Below are 22,433 nucleotides of genomic sequence, written 5' to 3'. Positions count from 1 at the left end.
TATGCTTTAATAATAATAAAAAGAAATTGCCAGAGGGTTAGGAAAAATCTACTTTGAATAAAAAAAATAACAATTCTTATTACCTTACACAGTAATCTTATGAAATAAATTGACTTTGGAAGCAAAACTGCATGAGATGAGGCTTTTGCCAGTGGGGTAAGAAGAATTGAACAATTGAAATAAATCCATATTGTTTTTAATGTTTTTTTTTACTGCACTCATGGGGAGTTTACCATTAAACCACTAAAATTGCAAAAGGTACAGACATGAACTAATAAAAGAATTTAAAAAAAATGTGAAAAAAAAAAATGTGATCACTGAAACATGACTTCCCTTAACTGTTGTACAAAAACACATCAGCTATGACCAACACAAAAGTAAATGTTTTGTCACCTTGAGCAGCTCTTACATTTTTATATATATATATTCAGTCTGTGAAAACTGCAAACAGAGATTAGAGAATGAAATAGGATGTGAACAAGATGAGGTCCCCCGAGTTGTGGCTTATGATAACGTCTACTTCCAGGTCAGAGGTTAAACTGTGCTGCTCGTCACATCAAAGGCAGGAACTGACTTCCTTTGGCTGCCACAACTCCTCATATCTAAAAAAGCCAAACACAATATATTCAATTGTGATACATATTCATAATGTATCACAGAGAGATGCTTTTCTTAAGATCCGAAATGAAATTTGTGGATTGTACATTAATAATTTGTTTTGATTTGATGTGGTTCTTGGAGAGGACGAAGACGGGGGAAAAAACAAAGCACCTTTGAAATATCAAACAAATGTGGCAGAGTCATTTTTGTTTGTTTGTTTGTTTATTTTTTATCCCTGTACTTCTGAAGCAAAGACTCCCTCTTGATACAAACAACAGGCATCTCATATGTCTTCCATGAGACAGTAATTAATATCTAATCAAAGTCAACACTCTCTAACGCACAAAGAACTATTAAATATGTAATCAAAGAGAACACTCCACATGCCACAAAGGAAACCACGCCCCTCTTCTGCATGCCTTTGCTGTCATGGAAATGAAATAATTTCTGCCTCATTAGAATTGTTTTCTAAACCTTCAGGCTTAATTAGACGGCTTTTCCTGTTCATTTTGAAGTTTGCGCTTTTCAAACGAACTATCAAATCACTTCTAAAGTTGGAAACATGGAGGTATGCCATGTGGACGTATTTGCGAGAGCTGCCACTGCAGGGAATGAAAAATAGAAGAGTATTGAAAGTTCAGCCCTCAACCTGTGACATGAGTGTTACCTCACCTGAGAGACCGAGCTTCTTGCAGCAGGAGTTGCAGGTGTGCTTGATAACAAAGCTCTGGATTGCATCATCACCCAAATTGGCAGGTCCAAACGCCATCTCTTCAGAGGAGCTACAACAGGAGAAAACTTTACTTAGGAGCGGAGTAAACAAATGCATTGAGAAGTACAAATTTGAGCAAATATATTTAAACATTTAGGACACTACGCATTTGTTGTACCTATTTACCTTTTGTCATCAACTCTGATCAGTGAGGGGTCTGTGAGGTCCGCTCCCACACCTTCAGCCAAAAATAAAGATTCAATTCATCAACTTTCCAATAATAATAATAATTACAGGCTTGTAGAGTAAGTCTATCTTATACCTTGTAGATCCAACACTAGCAGTTCCCTGTTGGTATACTCGAATGTCCAGTGAGAGAACGCTAGCATTGCTTCTTCCAGACCAGAGGAGGGCGAGATCTCCTCTCCAGTATTATTGTTATATTTCCTGAAATGACCGCTCATGTTCTTCTCAACAGTCAACCACTGGCCATCAGAGCGCCAGTGCAGCAAGGAGACATCCAGAAACCTGCACACATACACATACTTAGACTTATGAATACAAAGTCATGGTAAAATCAACCTCTTGTCATCATAATAACACAGAAAGGATTCATAATGCTGACCTAGGACTGTAAGGCACACTGCTGGGTTTAATTTGGTTGAATCGCTGCATGAGTTTCTGTGCTGCTCTCTGTTGTTGGATTTCCTGCAGTTTGGAGAGAAATTAGTCAGCAGAGAAGCAGAGAGAATAATGATGAATAATAATAATTACTTTATTATTATTATTATTATTCATTATTCTTGAAGTTTGGAATCTGATAAAAAAAAATATATATAAATGTTATAACAATTTAAAAGAACAGTTTTCTATTAGAATATATTTTTTAAATGTAATTGCAATTCAAATTTGCCATCAGAATTTGTGTGATGCTGATTTTTTTAGCAGCCATAACTTCAGTTAATCTTTAATTGTAATAATATTTCACAACATTACGGTTTTATCTGTATTTTTGATTAAATAAATGCAACATTGGTGAGAACAAGACACTGTTTTTTTTAAAACAATAGATAAAATAAATCTTAATAATTCCAAATATTTGACCAGTAGTTTGTGTGTGTGTGTGTGTGTGTGTGTGTGTAAGTTGCATGCATCAATTGCAGAATTTACAGTTTATTTACACTACTACTTATAATTCTTTCAAAGTGTAAAAAATGTACCCGTAGACAGAGATGAAATGAGGTGCTGATTGGGAACACTTTCTGCCAGATGCGAACCACCTCTGGCCTGAAGGCTTTCACCACATACACTGATCCCAGCTTCAACACATCACCCTCAGCCCAGGTACACACCACTTTGGTGGCCCTGCGCAGACCCCCATCCAGCACCTCCTGGTGGGCTAATGGCTGAAGAACAGCTGTACGTCCGTGCTGAATCCAGGTGGAAATGCTAGAGGACTGATTTCCTAGTGAAGACCCTGCTTCTGTCTCCTCAAGTGTATAAATACAGACCTCAACACCACCTGAATAGAGCGGAGGACATTTATGTAAATAACTGAATCTGGCTAACGCTGGTTAAATAACCACGGTTTGATTATTTACCCAATAATGACACAGGGGTGAATGGTATAGAGTGAGCCAGTCTCATAAGGTTGTTCCTCTCCATTGCTGAAAGAAAAATCACCAAAAGAGATCCATCATATCCACAGAATAACAAAACAAAATATTTGAGGTGATAGTACGTAGTTATTATTATTTACCTGAGTAATGCTGGCCTAAATCTTCAGTCAGCTTAAATGTAGAGCTCTTTACTAACATCAGACAGAGACAGAGCACAAAACACATATGTCCTTCACCAAAATCATGTAATTTACTTGCAACATAAACAGAATTACAATAAAAGTACAAATAACTTACCTTCTTGTGTCATACTGCTTACCCTTATAGGAAGTAGAGAAATTAGATGAACAGTTAGAAATATTTTCTCTTAATAATTAACATGTCTCATCAGATCAAAAACTGAACTTACGAGGGTCTTTGACTGATAGACCTGGCCCAGCTGCTTAGAAGTGGCTGTCCGGGGGTCACAGTGTTCTGAGGAGAGGTCATAACACTCAGCCCATCAAATGTCTCACAGACAGGAAAGAAACTAGCATTATAGGTGAACTATGATGGGCCTTACCAGCCATAATGGGGCCAATTTTGTGTAATCCACTTGGTCAACATCTAATAAATAAAATGAAAAATGATCCCAGTGTCATTTTGCAGGTTGGTGTGATTTAATTTCAGGTAATAATTCCAGAAATAAACTGGAATTAAGTAGACTGCTCAATGGCTTAATATTTAACAATACTTAACACACACACATATATATATATATATATATATATATATAGAATAATGCCCTTGAAAGGGGCATTATTAAGGAATAAATGGAATAGACCACAATACGTCAATATGGTCTCTAAATGTTAATGTCTTGTATCAGCAGCATTTCAAAGTTTGAAAATACAACTTCCAACAGATCCCCATTTACTAGAAATGAAAAATGACATGACATAAAAGTCTTGTTTTATATAAACTGATCATAATGACCAAGTTTATGATTAAAACAAGAACAAATATCTGCCAATATGTTTAGAAATATCAAATAATTCAAAGGGAAAACAAGCTTCCATACTCCACTGACAGATAATTGTTCTTGTTTTAAGCATAAACTCACTTAATGTTGTTCAGTTTTTAAACTCATTTCATTTTGCATCTTAAGTAAATGCATCTTGATTCAAATATATATATATATAATTGCATTGGAAAACAAAACAAAAATTAGGAAGATACTAATTTTTTGGAGTGCACGCAACATTCAATGGCATAACTTTATGAAAGACTTTCTGCTCTGATTTAAAACCTTTTTAGGCCTTAATTTGTGGAAGGAGTGAATTAAGACATTTTAAGACCTTCTTGAGACCCACAGAAACCCTACATTTGTCTTCTTGCACATCAAAAAGTTTGAAAACCCCTGACTCATACCATTCAGAAATTATTCATTGTAAATGTACTTTAAAAAAAAAAAAAACATACTCAGCTGGGTTAGACTGACTGAGGTTCTGAATCTCCGGTCAAACAGGCCTTTTACTTTCCTCTTCATTTTTCTGCGTGGGTCAAACTCATGCATACATCCCCGTGTTTCATCTAGTTTTACCTAAGAGACAGATACATTACTTAACCATATGTCTGTCACTAGATCTGGCTGCTTGAAATTAAACAGTAAGTTGTCTTACATTCTCAGGGGTTCCTGCTCTGGTCTTTATGGACTTTTTCCCAAATGATCTTTGTCTCTTAAAGATCTTAGATAACCCTATAGTCACATACATTAACAGATTAAACACAAACTAAGATTGATATTTAATCTGTGGTTATGATTTGCATCCATGATACCTCTCTGATCATGGCTGTGGTGGGGAGGCATCAAATGTGTCTGTTTGCCACGCTCCGATGTCAACGCATCAGGCATGGCCATAGTCTCCACACTGGCTGAGAGTGAGCGGCTCTGCTCCAGATCAAAGGCCCATTTCCTGCCTAAAAGTCCTTGAGGTCTTGTGAAGTGTCCAGCATCATCAAGCCTGGAGAATGCCGGGTTTCTGATCCCCACTGCTTGATCTCCATCACTGTGGGAATCTGTAAGTAGGAACATATGGCTGGAGGATCTGGACATTGCATGCTCATCCTCATCATCCTCTTCCTCTGTAGACTCCTCATGGCTGGGTTGAAGCTGGAAGTCTCTCATCAGATGCATGGTGGGAGAACTGACACGTGACGGTTCCCCAGATCCATACATTCCCTTGTCCCTCCATCCAGTGCATAGGTGAGGTAAAGAGAGATGGCATATACCTTCTCTTGAATCGCCATGCTGTAGTGGCCACCTAAAACTACCATCTTCCTCCTCTGGGCTTGCCAACATGCATTTGCTCCTGACCTCAAAGGGTCTGACACACGTCCCTGGTGGCAACTCCAGGGAAGGACGCTGCCGGCCAGGCCCCAAGCCTCTGAGTAGGGAAGATGGCATACTGCGGTAGTGCTTTGTAGACGGAAGTGCTTGGCTGGGGACAACACTTCCACCAATGTGGAGACAGCAGCTATGAGACACTTGTTCATGGCGGCATGTAATTGGCTGGCTTTGACCAAGACGGGCCACCTCTTGTTGCTGGTTGTCTGTGGCTGAGAGGAAGTTTAGAGTGTCCACTGCTAAAGCAGACAAGTCCTGCAACTGACCCAAGTGACTGTCTAAAGTGCGCATATTGTCCTGGATGATACTGACCTTCTCAGCAACCTCAACTAATATTCCAGCCATCTCTTCAGCCCTAGAAACAAACACAGAAGACCAACTTGAGTTCATTCCATTGATTTCAGGTAAACCAAATAATTTTAAACGGAAATTCAGATGCATATCTTCATTTACAAAGTTCAGTCAACTGATTAACTAAAACAGAACTGCGGTGCCTGGGGAGCAGTTGGGGGTTCGGTGCCTTGCTCAAGGGCACCTCAGTCGTGGTATTGAAGGTGGGAGAGAGCGCTGTACATTCCCCCCCCCCACCTACAATCCCTGCCGGTACGAGACTCGAACCCGCAACCTTTGGGTTACGAGTCCGACTCTCTAACCATTAGGCCACAACTTCCCCGCAAATGCACTCACTTGTCAGCTGCAGAGCGAATCCGGTTGATTTGACTGCCTTGCTGACTCTCCTTTTTGTCTCTGAAATATCCAGCAACACACTTCTCTTCAAACTCATGCAACTTCTTCAGATCATCAGGGGCCAGGAGTAATTCTGTACATATACCAGCAATAAATGTGATAAAATTGTGTATAAAAATTTATTGGATCAGTCATAAATGTACATAAATTTTTTATGCAAGAAAAAAAATTGAGACTGAAATAATGTAAAACATAATTATGTTGTCTCATATTGTCAATATTCAACTATAGTGCAAATTCCAAAATAATTGAATTGGACTGAATTGTGAAAAAATAATTAAGAAATTGTGCCAAAAATCATTTCTAACCAAACATGTACGCCACTAGTAAACAGACCGGTTTCTCAGTCAAACTCTGACAGGATCACAATAATCATGCAGCGAAGAATACCATGCTAATACTAAGCTACTAATATTGATATTTTTAATTAAAAGTATAATATTTTAATATATCAATTTCTTAATGTTTATTGAACACTTGATACAGCAGTTAGATAACATAAAATACATGTTCTTTATTTGTGTCTTTGTTCTGTTGCAGCACTTATTAATTGAATAAAATACCTGAATGCTACATATTCATATTTACATTAATAATTTTACAATCTTTTGAAATAAAAATGCTACTTACCATTTTTTTGAAGAACCTTTTTTTCTAATTAAAGGATCCTCTACTGGTATCCTCTACTGTTTTTTTTTTTTTTTGTATTGTAACAATCCTGTCATGTCAATTATGTAAAGCATGTGAGTTGACATACACAGAGGGCTATGATGGTTCATAAATAATTCACACAAACAAACACTTACTCAGACCAGTTCTTCCCCGTTTGGATGCCTTTCTGTGCTTCTGCCACATTGAGCTGAGACACAGAGTCATGTGACTGAGAAGGATGAGAGGGGGCGGCAGCCACGGCTTCTCCTGATATGTCATGATGTAACGATAGCGGTTGTATTTCCACAGCTTACGGGATATGGAGCTCATGTCAAAGTAAACATTGCTGTGAAGTAAATAATAAGGCAAAGTAGGTTAAACCATCACAAAGCAACCAAGACTTCAACAATATATCAACACAAACTCCTGCAACAATCTTCCACTCTGGGTGTCATGGCGCATATTTGTCCAACAACTCAACAGACCAAATGACCATCACACTAGGAAACAAATGAAAATGTGGTAGTGAATGATGCTTATGCCAAGTCATAAAAATGAAGATGAAGAGCATACTTGAAGAATGCAATGAGTACATTGACCATGATAATGTACTGAACAAAAAGGTAGACGGCCTGCAGGAAGGGGGTGAGGAATGCTCCAGGGACACAGGTTTCAGGATTACTACAGGCTGTCAAAACAAAAAGGGATGATCACAACAGAATATAACATAAAATATCTTACAAATGTTAATAGATATTAGTAATAATAGAGTAGATCATATTCAAGACATAAAGAGTGAACCATAACCTGACAACCAAACATTAGAAGCTATGGGAAAAGGTTTACTCAAATCACATGAACTGACCAGACTGAACCTCAGCAGACTCACCATCAATCTCTCCAGCATACACCTCCCCAAAGATCATCCAGTAGGGCTGAAAGACTACATCTCTGAGCAGACTCCAGGACGGATCCTCATTAGGGGATAGGATAGACTTCCTGGATGTGCCAAAACTGACCAGCACAATCGCCATAATGACTACGATATAGAACATGTTGCTCATCTGTGCAAGAAAGACATTAATATACACATTTTAAATTATATTATTTGTTATTGTAAAATGTATCACAGTATTATAAAAGAACTGCGTTTACAAAAACATAAAGCAAAGGTTGCATGTATAATGTAATTATTTAGTGATACATTAAAATTTCACACCATTTTGGTGATCATGGTCAGGTAGGGTCCTGCATGCTGATTGACAGCAAAAAGGTCCAGAAGCCTGACAGACCAGAAGATGAAATCCAAAGAGTAGACAATGTGACTGGCTAAGCGTGTTTCTTGATGCCACCGGAGGGAGACCCCGACCAAGAACAGGAGGATGCCCATGAAGTCATTGATATTCCAGTACTCACTGAACCACACTTTCAGCTTCTTAGTGAACTTCCTGGGCTCCAAAACCCACACCTAGAAAACACATTATCATATACTTAATATGTCAACCGGTGGCTCTCAACTAGTGGGTTGTGAACCAGAATTAAGTAGTAGGCTTGTACTAAAAGGTTCATGAAAAGCAGAGAGAAAAAATGCTAAATGCAAATATTAAAATGTAACTAACCATCATACATGAAATCAAAAAGTACAGTACTGTGGCACAAATTCATCTGTCACTTGGTAAAACCTGACTAAATTAGAGATAGGTAAATGGACAGAATATCTGATGTACAAAAATTAATATGCAAATAAAATAATACACAACCCCACTGTATGTGGAAAATATTGAAATAATGTATATTGAAATATTTGGCTTGTAATTTACAACAATATTATAAGTAAAGTCTGTTATAAAGGAACTCCAAATATCTATCTATCTAAATAAATAAATAAATAAATAACAAATGTCTTTTGCTATTTAATGTCTAGAATCATTACGAGTTATATGTAGTCACTTATGCATTAGATTGCTTTTAAATATTAGCAATATTTTGTTGCTGATTTAAAGGAGAGGACAAAAAGGCTTTTTGTTTTAATTGTTGTACTTAATTTTCTTAGAAATAATTTTTTTACTGTTATTCAGAGAATTTTTCTAACCAAAATACAATAAACAATCACTCAAACATACAGTCAATGGAAGAACTCTGTTAATAATTCCCACAAATGCACTTCTGCTGGGTTCATAGATAACAGAGGATGGGGGAGTCAGACAGTGGCATTCTCAGGGTCAAGCTTGAAAACAGCCTAATCAGAAAGAGATAATACCTTACTGAAGACCTTTGGAATCCAGCTGAGTAAAGATAAGACTTTTCAAAGACATCCTTTATTCTTTAATTGCCCTGAACAGCTGCAAAGGGCACTGAGCCAACCATTCACAGACAAAAGCAGACATTGATGATTTCATACTGTATATTTCTTTTAACTGCCAGAGAGGGCCGTGATTTTAAGAGCACTCACCTCTCGGGCTTTCTCTGCTGCCATGGTCAGGATGTAAGTTATGACCAAGCACTCCTGAATGTTGGGTTTCTCATCCAGCCTCACCAGCACAGTATAAGAGAACATCATGAGGAAACCCAAAAACGCCATCTGTGTGGACAAATCAAATCTTCAGAGATGGAAGGTTGAAAAGAAAGACAGCCGGAGCAAGAGGGTTTGAAAGAATGAAGTAAGGTGGAGGTGGAATTTAGGGGAAACCTACTGTGTGAAACCAGAATTTGACCACCGGAGCAGTATAGAAGTCATACACCTTTCTGGTCCAGGGAGAAAGACATCTGCTCCCTCTCTCCTCATCACCCTGAATCTAGAAAAAGACCACTGTCAATGTAAATTACACACTGTGTTATAAGAAGTCAAAGAGTTTGTAGCGTTTTATAGGTTGGCAGCAGTGTTTCTAATTGAAAGTAGAGATGCCACAACTTCATTTTTCAGAAGCATCACTAGTTTAACGGGCTAACATGCTACAAAAGCATAATTGGTTTGTAGTGTGTTAGCAGGACCGTAAATGTTTGTTACAGTGTGTAGTGTCTGTCTACATTCCTTACTGCATTTGTTGTCCCTTCTTGCTCTGATGACCCAGGGTTCCCTGGGTCCCACCCAAACTGCAAGGCTTCCTGGGGCTGAGGAACATGGGACATCTCTGCCTGACTCTTAAACTCTAGCATCTGAATGGCCACAGGCATCAGGATACTGGCAATAATCTGGGGAGAAAGGATGTTGTTTTGGACAAAAGCCATTAAAAATAACACAGATCTGGGTCACAAACATGCTGTTAAATGTTAAATGTCAAGAGAAAGAAAATGAAAAGAATAAAAAATTTGACACATGGCTGTCAGCTTCACAAATATGTTTGAAATGTAAGATATTTGTGTCACTTCCGTTTTGCCTCTTTGCTGTGTAATTACAGCAGAGAATCACAAGGAATTTCTGCAGTGAAAGAGAAGGATGGGAGCGAAACATGTCGCAGGTTAGACTTAAACCTGTATTTTCCCTGTAAGCACCACAGTCCAACATGTCTGGAGTACTTGTGCTAATAACAGCTTGAAAGTAATTTATGCATTCATATTTTAGAAATATTACTACATTCCTGATCAAACAAGCATGTAATGTAGTTTACAAAATGGCCATGCGTATAATTAAATAATAGACCACATACTAAAAGCAACCAAATTCAACAGATAATTACCCTTTCTGCAGCTTTGTAAATCAGAGGTTGACAACAAATTAAAAAAGTGTTATTAAAAAGAGTTCTGCTATGACAACTCTTGGAGCGTTCAGCATGGTAATATACATGGCAATGTCAATGTGTTTGGTCTTGGCGGAATAAATCTGCTATGCTGCTGCTGCTCCAGAGCAAGTACCAAGACTTGCTACTGCCAGTACATCCATGAAATGATTCTGTGAGCATGTAAGAAATACTGCTGCTGCACACATGACATATATGAGACAACCTCATATAAAACATACATGAAATCACCCCGTAGCAGATCTGTACAGGTGGAGCTGGGGAAGGTGGAAGGTTCTGAAGCGCGCTGCAACTGCTACAGCAAGCACTAGCCGAGTATTTGAATGTTTGAGCAGCAAGCTCATTGGCTGCTGATACAAAAAGAACGAATCAGCTGCACCACGTGAATAATGATGTCATTATGTCAGACTGAGTTAGAACCTATCGGCCTGTACCATCTAGAGCAGGGCTATTCAATTAGTTTAGTTTGAGGGCCGGATTATTGAATAGAAAATTTGAAGGGGGAGGGGGGCCGTCCCGATCTCTTTCTGGGGGGCCTATACAATTAGAAATTACATTTAAATGCATATAATATCAACTAATATGACCAACACCAATATTTTTTTTTTTTTTAAATTGTGCTGTCTGTCAGTCTTTTAAATGTTTTTTTTTTCTGTAATTAATCATGATTAATTGCATATTAATATGCTGTCACAATTTCACATTGAACCTCCAAATTAATGTAGAAACTAAAGGTGGTATATTTTAAATATGTTTAATGGCATCTCTTTACTAAGTAGCCTATTATTAACAAAGGCCAGTATTTTTGATACTGATGTCAGTACAGTACTGATGTCTCTATTAAATGCATTTTCACCTCAATTTTAGCCATTAATTATAGCCATTCAACATTAAAGTATAATTGAAAGACAATATTTTTAACATTAAGTAGGCTCTGAAAAATATAACATTTAATTTAAGTGAACTTAAATCAATCTTCACAAACTATAAATTGAATTTTATAGTTTTGGCATAATTGTGTGTTTTTGTCGGTTGAAGAGCTACTGGCACGCTGTCTGAAGCTGCTCAGCGTGTGCGTACAGCCGAACTCGCAGCCTTTCAAACTATACTCCATTTGATAATCATCTTCGTGCAGTGTCTGCACTATTTCTTGCCAGAAGTTATGACTGATAATACTGTCTTGAAATTCGTTTAAACTAGAGTTGTGGATATCTCATAACCCTCTCACACAAGCGCTTGTCAACACTGCCGTCTATTGATGTTGCGGTCTCCGGTAGATTGTTGTTGTTGCGTCTCTTCCTTTTCTCTTTTGACTGTGAAACCACGGCCTGGGCCACAAATGAATTAGTGCAAAAACAATTCAAGGCGTATGTGCGACCTGCGTGTACTCTTCCCTCGGGCCGGATGAAGATGATTGGCGGGCCAGATTGGGCAAATTGAATAGCCCTGATCTAGAGTTTCATGACAGAACTTTGTATTAGTTCATCTATGCTATGCTGCAGAAGATGATCCACGTAAGTAAGTTACACTTTTTAAACCCAATCATCAAGCATCTCAATTCAACACACCTTGAACCAGGAGTTCTTACTCATGTTGAGCCGGCCCATCCACAGGTCTGTGAGGAGCATCTGAGTGCAGTTGTGAGCCACAAAGGGCCTGAGCCTTGAAGAGACGGCCATTTGCAGACAAGTGAAATTACTCCAGTCCTTCATCTCCCAGGTCAGCAGCTTCATCGCCATGCGCTCGTTCTTTCTGAAAGCCTGATCCAAGAGATCCACAGCCAACTGTCCAAACTCTCTAAAAGATCAATACAATCACATTGCATTGTTTTCTTTTTTTTTATCAGTAGACAAGTTTCTAACTCAAAATCTTTAAACATATCTTAATCTTTTGAGATTCGGTTACTTCTAATCCAGTGTAATCTCCATGAAGTGATGTTTAGCACATGAAGTTTGTATTACAAGCTGTAGAATGAGGAAAAACGCAAACTGACAGAGAGTTCTTCTTCAGCTCCTCGGCCATGCTGTCACCCATATTGCTCTCCTTGGCTTCTACTGCCATAGCACGGTAAAGCTTGCAGGCCACAACCGCCCTGGCCATAGCCTGCTCTCCATGCTGCCACAGGAACATCGCCATCTCTTGCCGATGCTTGAGCACTGCCCACACAAACAGGTCGTTAAAAGTGCATACAAACTCGGGGCTTGGGGTTGACTTCACGTCCTGAGGCGCTACCGCACCCTCCTGCAAAGACACAATTCTGGGTGTTTTTAATAAATGGAATGATTGTGAATGTATTTGTAAACTTATAACTCATTGTTGCGGCTGTGAACAGAATAGGGATGTTGAAAGAACCTGCTGTCTGTACGGCCGAGCAGTTCTGTGGAAATGGGAGCGAGATGGGGAGGTCTCTGGAGTTAGAGCTGCTTTCCTGGCCTTGAAGAAAGGGCTGGAAGTCTCCTTACCACCCTCCTATCCAAATCAAAAAACCTAATTGAATTTAAAATTAATTAAAAATAATTATCCCAATGAATCAGAAAGAAAGCAAACCTTAGCTGGGTTATGGAAGCGACTGTACATGGCTCTGAAGCTCTTGCGTGTATATGTGCTTCGATAAGCTCCACCAATCAGGTATTCAATCACCATTCCAATGTCGATTAAAGATATCCTATAAACAGCAGGCAGACGAGTCTACAAAAACACAGAAAATGCTTATGGAAACACTTTTTCAGGTAAAGGATTGTACCCCTTAGTGGATCAAAGAATAACTTTGTAAAATAACAGTAAATTTGTAACATTATCACAATTAAAAATTACTGTTTTTATATATACAGTATATATTATTTAAAATGCTATTTATTTCTGTGAGAATTACTCTATTCTTCAGTGCCATGTGATCCTTTAGAAATAATTCTAATATGCTGATTTGGTGCTTAGTTAATTAAGTTAGTAAATTGTTACTTTTTCCATAAAAATTCAAACAATAATTGTCTGATTCCCTGTTGACTCCCACACAATGAAGAACAGAAATAACTTCCAAGGTTGTACTTTATACTAACCTGTCTGGCATCCTCAATGATGTGTCGAAGGAAATGATCTGAGGAGCCTTTATGCTAGAAAATACAGATGTACTTATCATAAGAAGAGATATCCGCTTATATCAGAGACAAAAGCTTCATGCAAGTGGTAAATGGTCATTACTATGTTGTAGAGCTGTTCCAGACGAGAAATGGTCAAGAAGCGGCTCATGGTCATGCCGTTCTCAATCAGCAGCTTCACAAAACTGACACGATCCATTAACAATGCATCCAGCATGGTCTGCTCCAGAGATCCCACCTACCAAATCCAGCACTGGATTATACACATCTGTTCAAACTCATGAATACCTTAATCCTGGCTGTAAAATCACAACTGTACCTGCCACTGTTGTCCGTACACCAGAATGTTGTCCTTTGCTACATCAGCTCTGTCCCAGGCCAACGTGATATTTAGCTGCTCCTCAGGGGAAGCTCTGGTACCTGTATTTTCATTTTTTTCGGGTGAACAACCACATTAATCCCACATTTAATTAATATGATAACAATATTACATACCTCTCAGTGATGTAGTCAGGATCGCAGCATCTGCCTCTTGAAGGTCCTCAGATTCAGAGTCAAAAATAGTGATCTAAAATTAAAAATTGTCTAAGTTTGACCTCATTAAAAAAATCAGTCCATAAAGAAAAACAAATTTTAACCAACACCGATGGCCAGCATTAAAACAGATTTGTAACTAGCAGCACTGCTTTTGTGTCATGTTCAATCTAGCCAACAGTTATTTATTTTGTTTGGTATTAGTATGAAACCACCAGCCTCCCATGCCAATTTATAAATGCATGTAACTCTATAAGACACCCAGAGGAGATGTTCTTCTCTTAACATGCCTTTGGCATTTCGTCTTCACATGAGTGATTCATACCCAATCAAAGAATCTGTGCGCTTGGGGACCAAATTAATCCCTTCTACTCGATTAATATGGAAATATGTTTCATGCCATCATTCCAATTATTCTGTTCTCTCTCAATTTAGAAGCTCAGATGTGGGATGGGTGTGGTAAACTACAACATTCCTTTTGATGGAGGCTTAGCATGAGAGCTATCGGGGTAGTGACAGAGAACGATACACAGCAGGCATCTTATCACACTAAACAACCAATGTTTACCGCCAAATAGGAGGAGAGAGGAAGAAGATAGAAGAAGAGGAAACAGCCAAAGAAATGCAGAAGGGGATTTGAATATGTTGCACTAGCTTCACAGCTTAGAGGACAAGAACTTTGCTGATGAGTGAGGAATTCAAGATTAAGTTGGTATTGGACTGAATGGTATTTCCTGAACTGACAATTAGAATCTGCAAACTGATCTGTGTCTCCTGAAACCATGACAGCGGAAATGTCTTTTAATGGTTTAATTTTAGTTTCACTTTTTGTTTGAGTTAACTATAATAACCCTGGTGAGCACATATTTAAAGAGATTCATCATCATCTATACAGAAAATGTACAATCAGTCATAAGTAAATAAACACTGACAGAGTGATTGGGACCCAGATATGGGTAGTACATGGCTAGGCACCAAAAAAATTAAATTAAACTAAATTAAATTAAATTAAGAGTGTTTGCAAAGTGATACAAGAGACATGAAACTAATGTCAATGAAGCGGTCAATGACACTGTTTAAGTGACGTGACATGTGGCCAAGTATGGTGACCCATACTCGGAATTAGTGCTCTGCATTTATCCCATCCAAAGTGCACACACACACAGCAGTGAACACACACACACCGTGAACACACACCCGGAGCAGTGAGCAGACATTGTTTTGCTGCGGCGCCCGGAGAGCAGTTGGGGGTTTGGTGCCTTGCTCAAGGGCACCTCAGTCCGACTCGCTAACCATTAGGCCACGACTTCCCGTTTAGCGGCCATTATACAAAACTTTGTCATAATTGACCAATAAGGGCCAAGTATTCCAACGAAATGTAAAATAAGGTTATTTAACTTACAAGCTCTCTATGTTCCATGCATTCCATGAGTATGTTGAGAAGTTCAGAGGCCTCTTGTCTTTCCACTCCAAACATTTCCTGAATCCTCAGTAAGACATCCTCCTTAATATCCAAATCCAACTTTCTATGACAAATATATGAGACATACACAGAAACGGGTCAAAATATTCTTTATAACAGAACCCAAACATTATTTAAATTCATCCCCATTTATGTGAGACATGCCTGTCTACAGCTGTTTGTTTGTGTATTAAAGCCAGCAGGTCTGCAGCTCTTCCTGTTCCCTCAAACACCAGCACAGGCACAGGAGAACTTCTGCGCACATGCTCCAGCACCACTGAGAGGATGGCAGGACCCCCTTCTACTACAACACACACTAAAGGCACATGCTCAGGCAGCCCTAAAATCAATACACACACACATATATACATCACACATGCACATACCATTTAACTCAATAGACATTTGACACGATGAGTAGACAAGCAGAAAACACTTACTAGGGTGGATCTTCTGAAAGTGTATATGCCTTTCTAGCCTTTTCCTCAGGTCTATTTGACAACCTGATTTACCCATGGTCCCATCATCAACTAAAAGGAAGTGTGAATGCATGCCGTTCAGACTGGCACGTTTACTCAGAGGATTACCCAGAGCCTGGTAGTGCCTCAAAACCTAGGACAATAAACTCCAACATCAGTATAGCTGAACCAAAACAAAATACAGAAAATATATAACATGATACATAAAATAAATCAGAACAAAATAGAAAATAATGATATAAGAAAATAAAAATAAACAAAAATGACATTGCTAGGTGCTATTTTATTTTATATATTTTTTTCATGATCAATGTCACAAATTTACTTATTAGTGACTTGGAAATGCAAAATCTTAAATGTATTATTTGTTTTATATCATAACATTGTTTTATATTATAACATCATTATAACATCATAACTTTGATTTACAATTCAAAATCCTAAACTATTGTTTACCTCCAGGTTTAAATGATTTTGATTTTGAATCCTGACCTCACTGCAATATAATTCAATAATATAGTGTAGAATTGTCAAACTCACATCACGGCCAATAAGGTCACTGTTATTCTCAATAATCCCCCAGGGTGGGATCCCTACAACATTCCTCTTCCTGTGGTCATGTGACCCATACACTTTTACAGCATCACCAACATACTTAGACACACCTGGATGCAAAGAGAAATAAGGACCAGTGTTATTATTGCTAACTACAACTATTAAAAATTGTTTTTGGTAATTGAAATACAAAGCTGAAATAAAATAAAATATAAATATAAGATGAAAAGCTTGAACTTAAAGGGGATGCAAAATTCACTTTTACATGGTGTTTGCATAAAAATGTGTCTTAGCAGTGTGTGGACACAACCACCCTACAATGATAAAAATAAAAAAAATGTAATTCCCAAAAATCTTAGTCCCAATCATCAAGCCGTTTTGATTTTCTGAGCAATATGACGTCATATTGCTCAGGCACCACCCACGACCGCTCACGGACTGTCCCGTTACCCGTATTTGCATATTTCCGCCCTCAGCCAGTTGTATGCTGTCTGCCATTTTCTCCGTGCTTGAGCCACCGAATAGATTCATTTATGTCTGCGCAAATCATTTTACTCTAGACTGCTTTATGAATGAGGGAAAATTCAAGGCAGGTTTTGCTAAAAAATGTAAACGCAAGGATGGATCAGTACCCTCTGTTCGTGATCCAGCTGCACAACCAGAAGAAGTAAGTCCCACACTTTATATTTTTATGATTATTTGCAAATCGCCTTTTCTCTTCCACAAAAGAGAGGGGCGGGGTGAGTAGTGTTTTTTAGCATTTAAAAAGACATGCACCGAAACAGGTTGCTGTGAACAGAGCTGTTTTTGACAAGGTAAAAACAGTACTGTTTTACACGACCAATGAGGAATTTTAACCAAAGTATGTTGCAGACATTTCATGAAGGCCCTAAAGAATCATACCAACTTGTGAAAAATGGGCATCCGATGTCCCTTTTAAGATACTTAACTGAAATAAGAAATATTTGGCAACTAAGTGAGATCAATCCATTTAATTTTAAAAGTACAAAAAATACAAAAATAACATTTAAAACCTGCAATATTGATATATTTTTAGGGAAAAAATTATAAAAATGAAAAAAAAAAAACTAAAACTTAAAAATATGAAAATTGAAAATAAAAAAATAAAAGCCGATTTAGACGATTAACAAATACTACAACAGCATATAAAAAAAATACTAAAATAACAGTGATAAGGTCATAATGAATATATATAAACTTTCTTCAATATGAAAGAAGTTATATGTACTGTGCTTCACTACAAAACAGTGTGATAGCAAAAACAGGACAAAACAAGCACAGACCTGTATTAATCCCATCAGTCAGTATCCATGCTCCAGTGCTCTCTGCAGCTGTGACGAGTCCTGTGCTGAAAGCCTGGTACACCCGTGGAGACAGAGGAAAGCTCTCTGTCCCTCCATGCACAGAGATCACCAACTTGGGCATCTCCATGTGCCATTCTCTCAGCATCAGTTGGACCAGGAGCTCTGGAGGAGTGTCACTGGAAAGACGCACATACTGTAGAGAAAATAGCACTTTACTGTATGAACTATGCACAATTCTATTTTATAAATGCACTGTTAGGCATAAACACATCTGCAAGGAAGTTTGCATGTAAGTTATTTCTGCTTGTATGCACCAACCTTGGCACGACATGTGCGCTTTGTGCTGGCCTGGAAGTCCAGCGATCCAAAAGCATCAGTGGGGCTGACGCTGGTGTGTCGCAGCACTGACCACTCCTCCTCATCTGTAGAGTCAGGACCAGGGCCATGTCCCAGCAAGCCAGAGTAAGGACCCACATGCTCCGCGATCAGCCTCCCACAACAACATCTGAGAAAAGAGATGACATGAGCAAAGCTGAATGAGAAAGGAAGAGACATAAAAGGTATGGAAGCTCATTTCCACCATGTAATACAAAAAAAAATTGTGACGTTTTATGTTACAATTCAGAAAAAAAAGTCAGAATGATGCAAATCTTGCAATTCTGTCTTTTTTCCTCAGAACTTTGAGTTTACATCTCGCTATTTTTTTTTCAGCATGGAATAAAAAAGGTAACCAACTTTTTATTTCACAAATCTGACTACTTTTCTCAGAATTGCAAGAAAATGGTCAGAATTATGGGATATAAATTTTACCTTAATATTTTCTAACCTTATTTTTTATTCTGTGGTGGAAATGGGCTTCCATTTAAAGGACACCACTTCAAGACTGCTGAAACTTTTCAGATTTTCATGTTTCTCACAGCTTTTGAACAGTGAACTTCCATGACTTTTCCAGTCGTAATTACTGAATAAGGAATTAAAAATTATTTTATAGAGATCACACTCACAAAGAGCAACATTCTCTCTTGATTCTTCAACTTGATTCTACCAAGACTTTTCCAGACTTGAATACCACAGTTTTAAAATGTCCATGACTGTAAGCTTTACATAAAAAAAATAAAAAAATAAAAATAGAGGATGAATGTACTGATGATCAAAAAATAATACCTTACTAAGCTTTGGCACACTTGACACACTGGATAACACCTGCAAAACAGCAAAAGCTGAAATTCATATGGGTCTTTTAAGACAAAATGAGTAACCTCAACAGCTCCTGATAAACTCACATTATCATTGCTAAAAGATAATATACAGATTATGACGACCAAGATTATTAAGCACACCTGTGATGATCACGTGAGGCTGGCAGAAATTTGACACATTCTCTCTTGCAAAAAGTGGCCTGGATCCAACTGCGTCTAGACTGAAGGGAAAACAGCTGTATAAGGTTTGTTATACTATAGGCCTACTAATATGAGCTGCGATAACCACTACATTAGAAGCATTGTTGTTATTGTTAACTAAAACTAAAAGTCATTTTTGTTCATTGAAATAAAGCTGAAATAAAGTCAAATGGAAAATATTACATAAAAATAAGAAATGTTGCATTGGCAACTAACTGAAATCAAATAAGTTGAATCTGAACTATTACAATTATTAAAAACTGAAATGGTAACTAGAATTATTTAAAAAATAATAATAAAAAAGAAACTTAAACTTCAATTAAAATGAAAACAGAAACTATGAAATTAATTCAGAATATTTAAAAATATGATAATAGTATATAAATAATGCTAAAATAACAGATGTGGTCATAAAGTAATACAGATATACATAAACTCTCTTAAGGCACTTTTACACATCTGAGTTAAGGCTGCTCTGTGCCTGTTCAAAATTCTGCATAAAAACCAGATTAAGTTATGCCTGCCCTGACCCACTTTAGCCCATATATATCAAAGTATACAGTTATAATAGCTGTGTAAATGCATTTATGACACCTCTGAGAGGCATTAAACAATCTATGTAAAGACATCTAAAATAGAAGCCACTTCAGAAGCGCCTCTGTGCCACCTTTGCAGTGTAAATTTGTATATTATTATATTATATTATTTTGTTATTTTTACAGATATAGCCTACATAACATACTCTTATATTGTGTGTGTGTGTGTGTGTGTGCGTTTTTGTGACAAATGAGGACATAAATTTGTATAATGACAAAGGTATAACAGGTATTACAAGGAGAGGGTGACTTTTCAGGACATTACCCCATGTCCCCACTTTTCAAAACGCTTATAAATCACAAAGAATGGAGTGTATTGAAAATCTGAAATAGCAGAAAGTTTCCTGTAAGGGGTAGGTTTAGGGGTGGGGTTGGTGTAGGGCAATAGAATATACGGTCTGTACAGTATAAAAACCATTACGCCTATGGGATGTCCCCACTTTTCACAAAAACAAACCTGTGTGTGTGTGTTGCAACATACCATTTCTCCTCAAATCTCCTTCAGAGCCGAGTGAGTCAGTCATGAATAAAAAACAAACAAAAAACATTGCATTAGTGTGAGGTGGAAAATTACGTCTATACATCCTTTTCCGGGAATTATTAGGTGAAATTACCAGACGCAGATGGGAAACAAAATTCCTAACATAAAATACCGCCATCTAGCCGAAGAAACAATTGAAAGGGTGGAGGGCGTCCTCGCCCAAAACAGAGACTGAAACACACAGTACTTTCACTTAACTGTACAACCTGAAGAGCCCAGTCTGTTCAGAAATACATAAATGCATTTAAACGAGAAGAGGTCGCAAACTGCTGTAACTACGCATGCAAAACAACAGTCCTGTGTGGAATGGGGAAAGAGATACCTCAAACACAAGTTTTAACATGCCTTGGAGTAAAGCCCTCTGGGATACAACTTTTCGTTTCATACAACAAGGCAGCTATTAACGGTAGATAACATACGCTAATGCTCTGCATGGCGGTTTAATTACCTGTGTAATAGCGTTGTCTTCCCAGTCATGTTTTCCAAAAAACCAGCGGATTCTTATTCCTGCATTAAGCGCGCATAATAGAAGAGATGCGATCAGCGAGGAAGTGGGTGGTCTTTACCACGAGTGTGGACACGCAACTGGAACTTTTTGAAGCTCGTGCTTATTCAAGAGAGACAGTAGTTGCATAACAAATGTAACTGCATTCTTCCTGTATTCATTTCGAAATGTTTATCAGATACTATGAGATTGAAGTTTTTCTCGCTTAAGGTGTTATATATGACTTGGCATCGGTTTCAAAGCTGCGAAGCGAAAAGGGAATGACTAACTAAATGAGCGCGGGCTGTTAAAGTTAGTTAAGCAGGAGCGCAAATAGAAAGACCTCAATCACGAGATCCCGTCTTTACAAACAATGTTTAGTTATGAAAATGTTGATTACTGCATACCAATCATCAAACATAGCTGCAAATAGCAGTCATTGGGTTTATTTGCATATAAGCACACGATCACTCGCATTTACAATAAAACTATAACTTGTAATATAAGTAACACCAGTTCGAGCAACTTAGATGCGTACTTGTATGTACGGTTAATTGTTTGCCACTGTTATAGCGCCTCTTTCTGTCAAAAACCGAATAAAACATTGCATGCTTCCGACAGTCCACCAAGTTTACTGACAATTTAATGTTGTTAATCTGATCGAATATCTTATGAAATCGCATTGGCTGATGGCTGCCATTATTTTTAAATATGTAGTTGTCCTCATAATAGGGCCTCATATATCAGTTTATATCAAACACATGGCATAAAAGTATTTACAGTACGTCGATCATGCCAACAGTTCCATATTTACATTTTTATTTACGGATCCCATTCAATTGCTATAACTCAAATAGATTTTCACTCAAAAGTAATGCATAAAAAAAATCTATCAACTTTTCATAGCCAACATCTTAACAAGAATGTCATTGTGTATTGGGGATCTCTTCACGTTTCCATCGCCTCTAAGTCTTTGGTGGAAGAGGCTATGAAGGACACAGCTGAGGGTTCAGTCTCCAGGAGAGAGAGATCCAACTCAGGCAGTGGAACCCGCCAGAACTGGAAAGAATTGAACAGAGAGAGGTCCTCATCTGTGTGCATTACCTAGTGGGATACAAACAGAGCTGAATTTTAAAGTTCAGAAGTTTACTACAGCAACAACCTGCACCAACAAGAGTGAAGTTTAATAGAATATCCTAATTATACCTAAAGTACTTTTAAGTTTAAGTCTTTAAGTTAAACATAAATTTAGACAAAAAAAAATTTGTCGGGTCAGATAGATAGAACAGCAGATGATAAAACAATAGATAGATAGATAAACATAAAACAATGAATGTGCATATTAACATTCAACCTAAGTAAACATAACCTATATAAACCCACGCATAGCTAACAGTCTGACTATACATATAATCAGTGTTGGGGGTAATATATTACAAGTAATATTTTTTTCAATTTATTGATTGTCAGTTCTCCTGTCCCGGTGTTGAGAGAAATCAGAAGATGTTAC

General features: G+C 37.8%; 1 protein-coding gene across 4 annotated transcripts; it reads right to left on the bottom strand.

The window, feature by feature from the left end:
* Positions 1–206: 206 nt before the first annotated feature.
* Positions 207–21,005, bottom strand: LOC107592315 (transient receptor potential cation channel subfamily M member 6-like). 4 transcript variants are annotated; one of them, XM_016281787.1, is made up of 40 exons: positions 20,888–21,005; positions 20,380–20,405; positions 19,243–19,322; positions 19,067–19,105; positions 18,221–18,407; positions 17,882–18,095; positions 16,563–16,687; positions 15,984–16,155; positions 15,709–15,883; positions 15,484–15,607; positions 14,043–14,115; positions 13,867–13,967; positions 13,651–13,785; positions 13,509–13,562; positions 13,000–13,140; positions 12,805–12,921; positions 12,446–12,693; positions 12,021–12,249; positions 9,752–9,907; positions 9,409–9,510; positions 9,168–9,296; positions 7,935–8,183; positions 7,605–7,779; positions 7,289–7,403; positions 6,871–7,061; positions 6,005–6,137; positions 4,750–5,672; positions 4,593–4,669; positions 4,393–4,513; positions 3,494–3,537; positions 3,341–3,405; positions 3,229–3,251; positions 3,072–3,122; positions 2,914–2,979; positions 2,533–2,834; positions 1,938–2,020; positions 1,635–1,840; positions 1,499–1,550; positions 1,273–1,382; positions 207–602 (listed from the first exon to the last, which is right to left on the bottom strand). In XM_016281787.1, the coding sequence occupies exons 2-40, from the start codon at positions 20,380–20,382 to the stop codon at positions 535–537; spliced, it is 5,658 nt and encodes a 1,885-aa protein (XP_016137273.1). In that variant the 5' UTR covers positions 20,383–20,405; positions 20,888–21,005; the 3' UTR covers positions 207–534. The 4 variants fall into 4 exon arrangements, with proteins under 4 accessions (XP_016137273.1, XP_016137272.1, XP_016137275.1 ...); XM_016281786.1 differs by having other exon boundaries at positions 20,380–20,397; XM_016281789.1 differs by lacking the exon at positions 20,888–21,005 and adding an exon at positions 20,513–20,540 and having other exon boundaries at positions 20,380–20,397.
* Between the last annotated feature and the right edge of the window lie 1,428 nt (positions 21,006–22,433).

The sequence above is a fragment of the Sinocyclocheilus grahami genome, unplaced genomic scaffold, assembly GCF_001515645.1.
Source record: "Sinocyclocheilus grahami isolate Dianchi unplaced genomic scaffold, SAMN03320097.WGS_v1.1 scaffold152.1, whole genome shotgun sequence".
In the NCBI taxonomy this organism is placed as follows: Eukaryota; Metazoa; Chordata; class Actinopteri; order Cypriniformes; family Cyprinidae; genus Sinocyclocheilus; species Sinocyclocheilus grahami.
This window is presented reverse-complemented; position numbering and strand designations above follow the sequence as displayed.

Coding starts and splice junctions, on each gene's coding strand:
- LOC107592315 (XM_016281787.1), bottom strand. Junction 7,780..7,934: donor TGACCATGATCACCAAAATG/GTGTGAAATTTT, acceptor TTTCTTGCACAG/ATGAGCAACATGTTCTATAT. Junction 2,980..3,071: donor TTTAGGCCAGCATTACTCAG/GTAAATAATAAT, acceptor TTTTTCTTTCAG/CAATGGAGAGGAACAACCTT.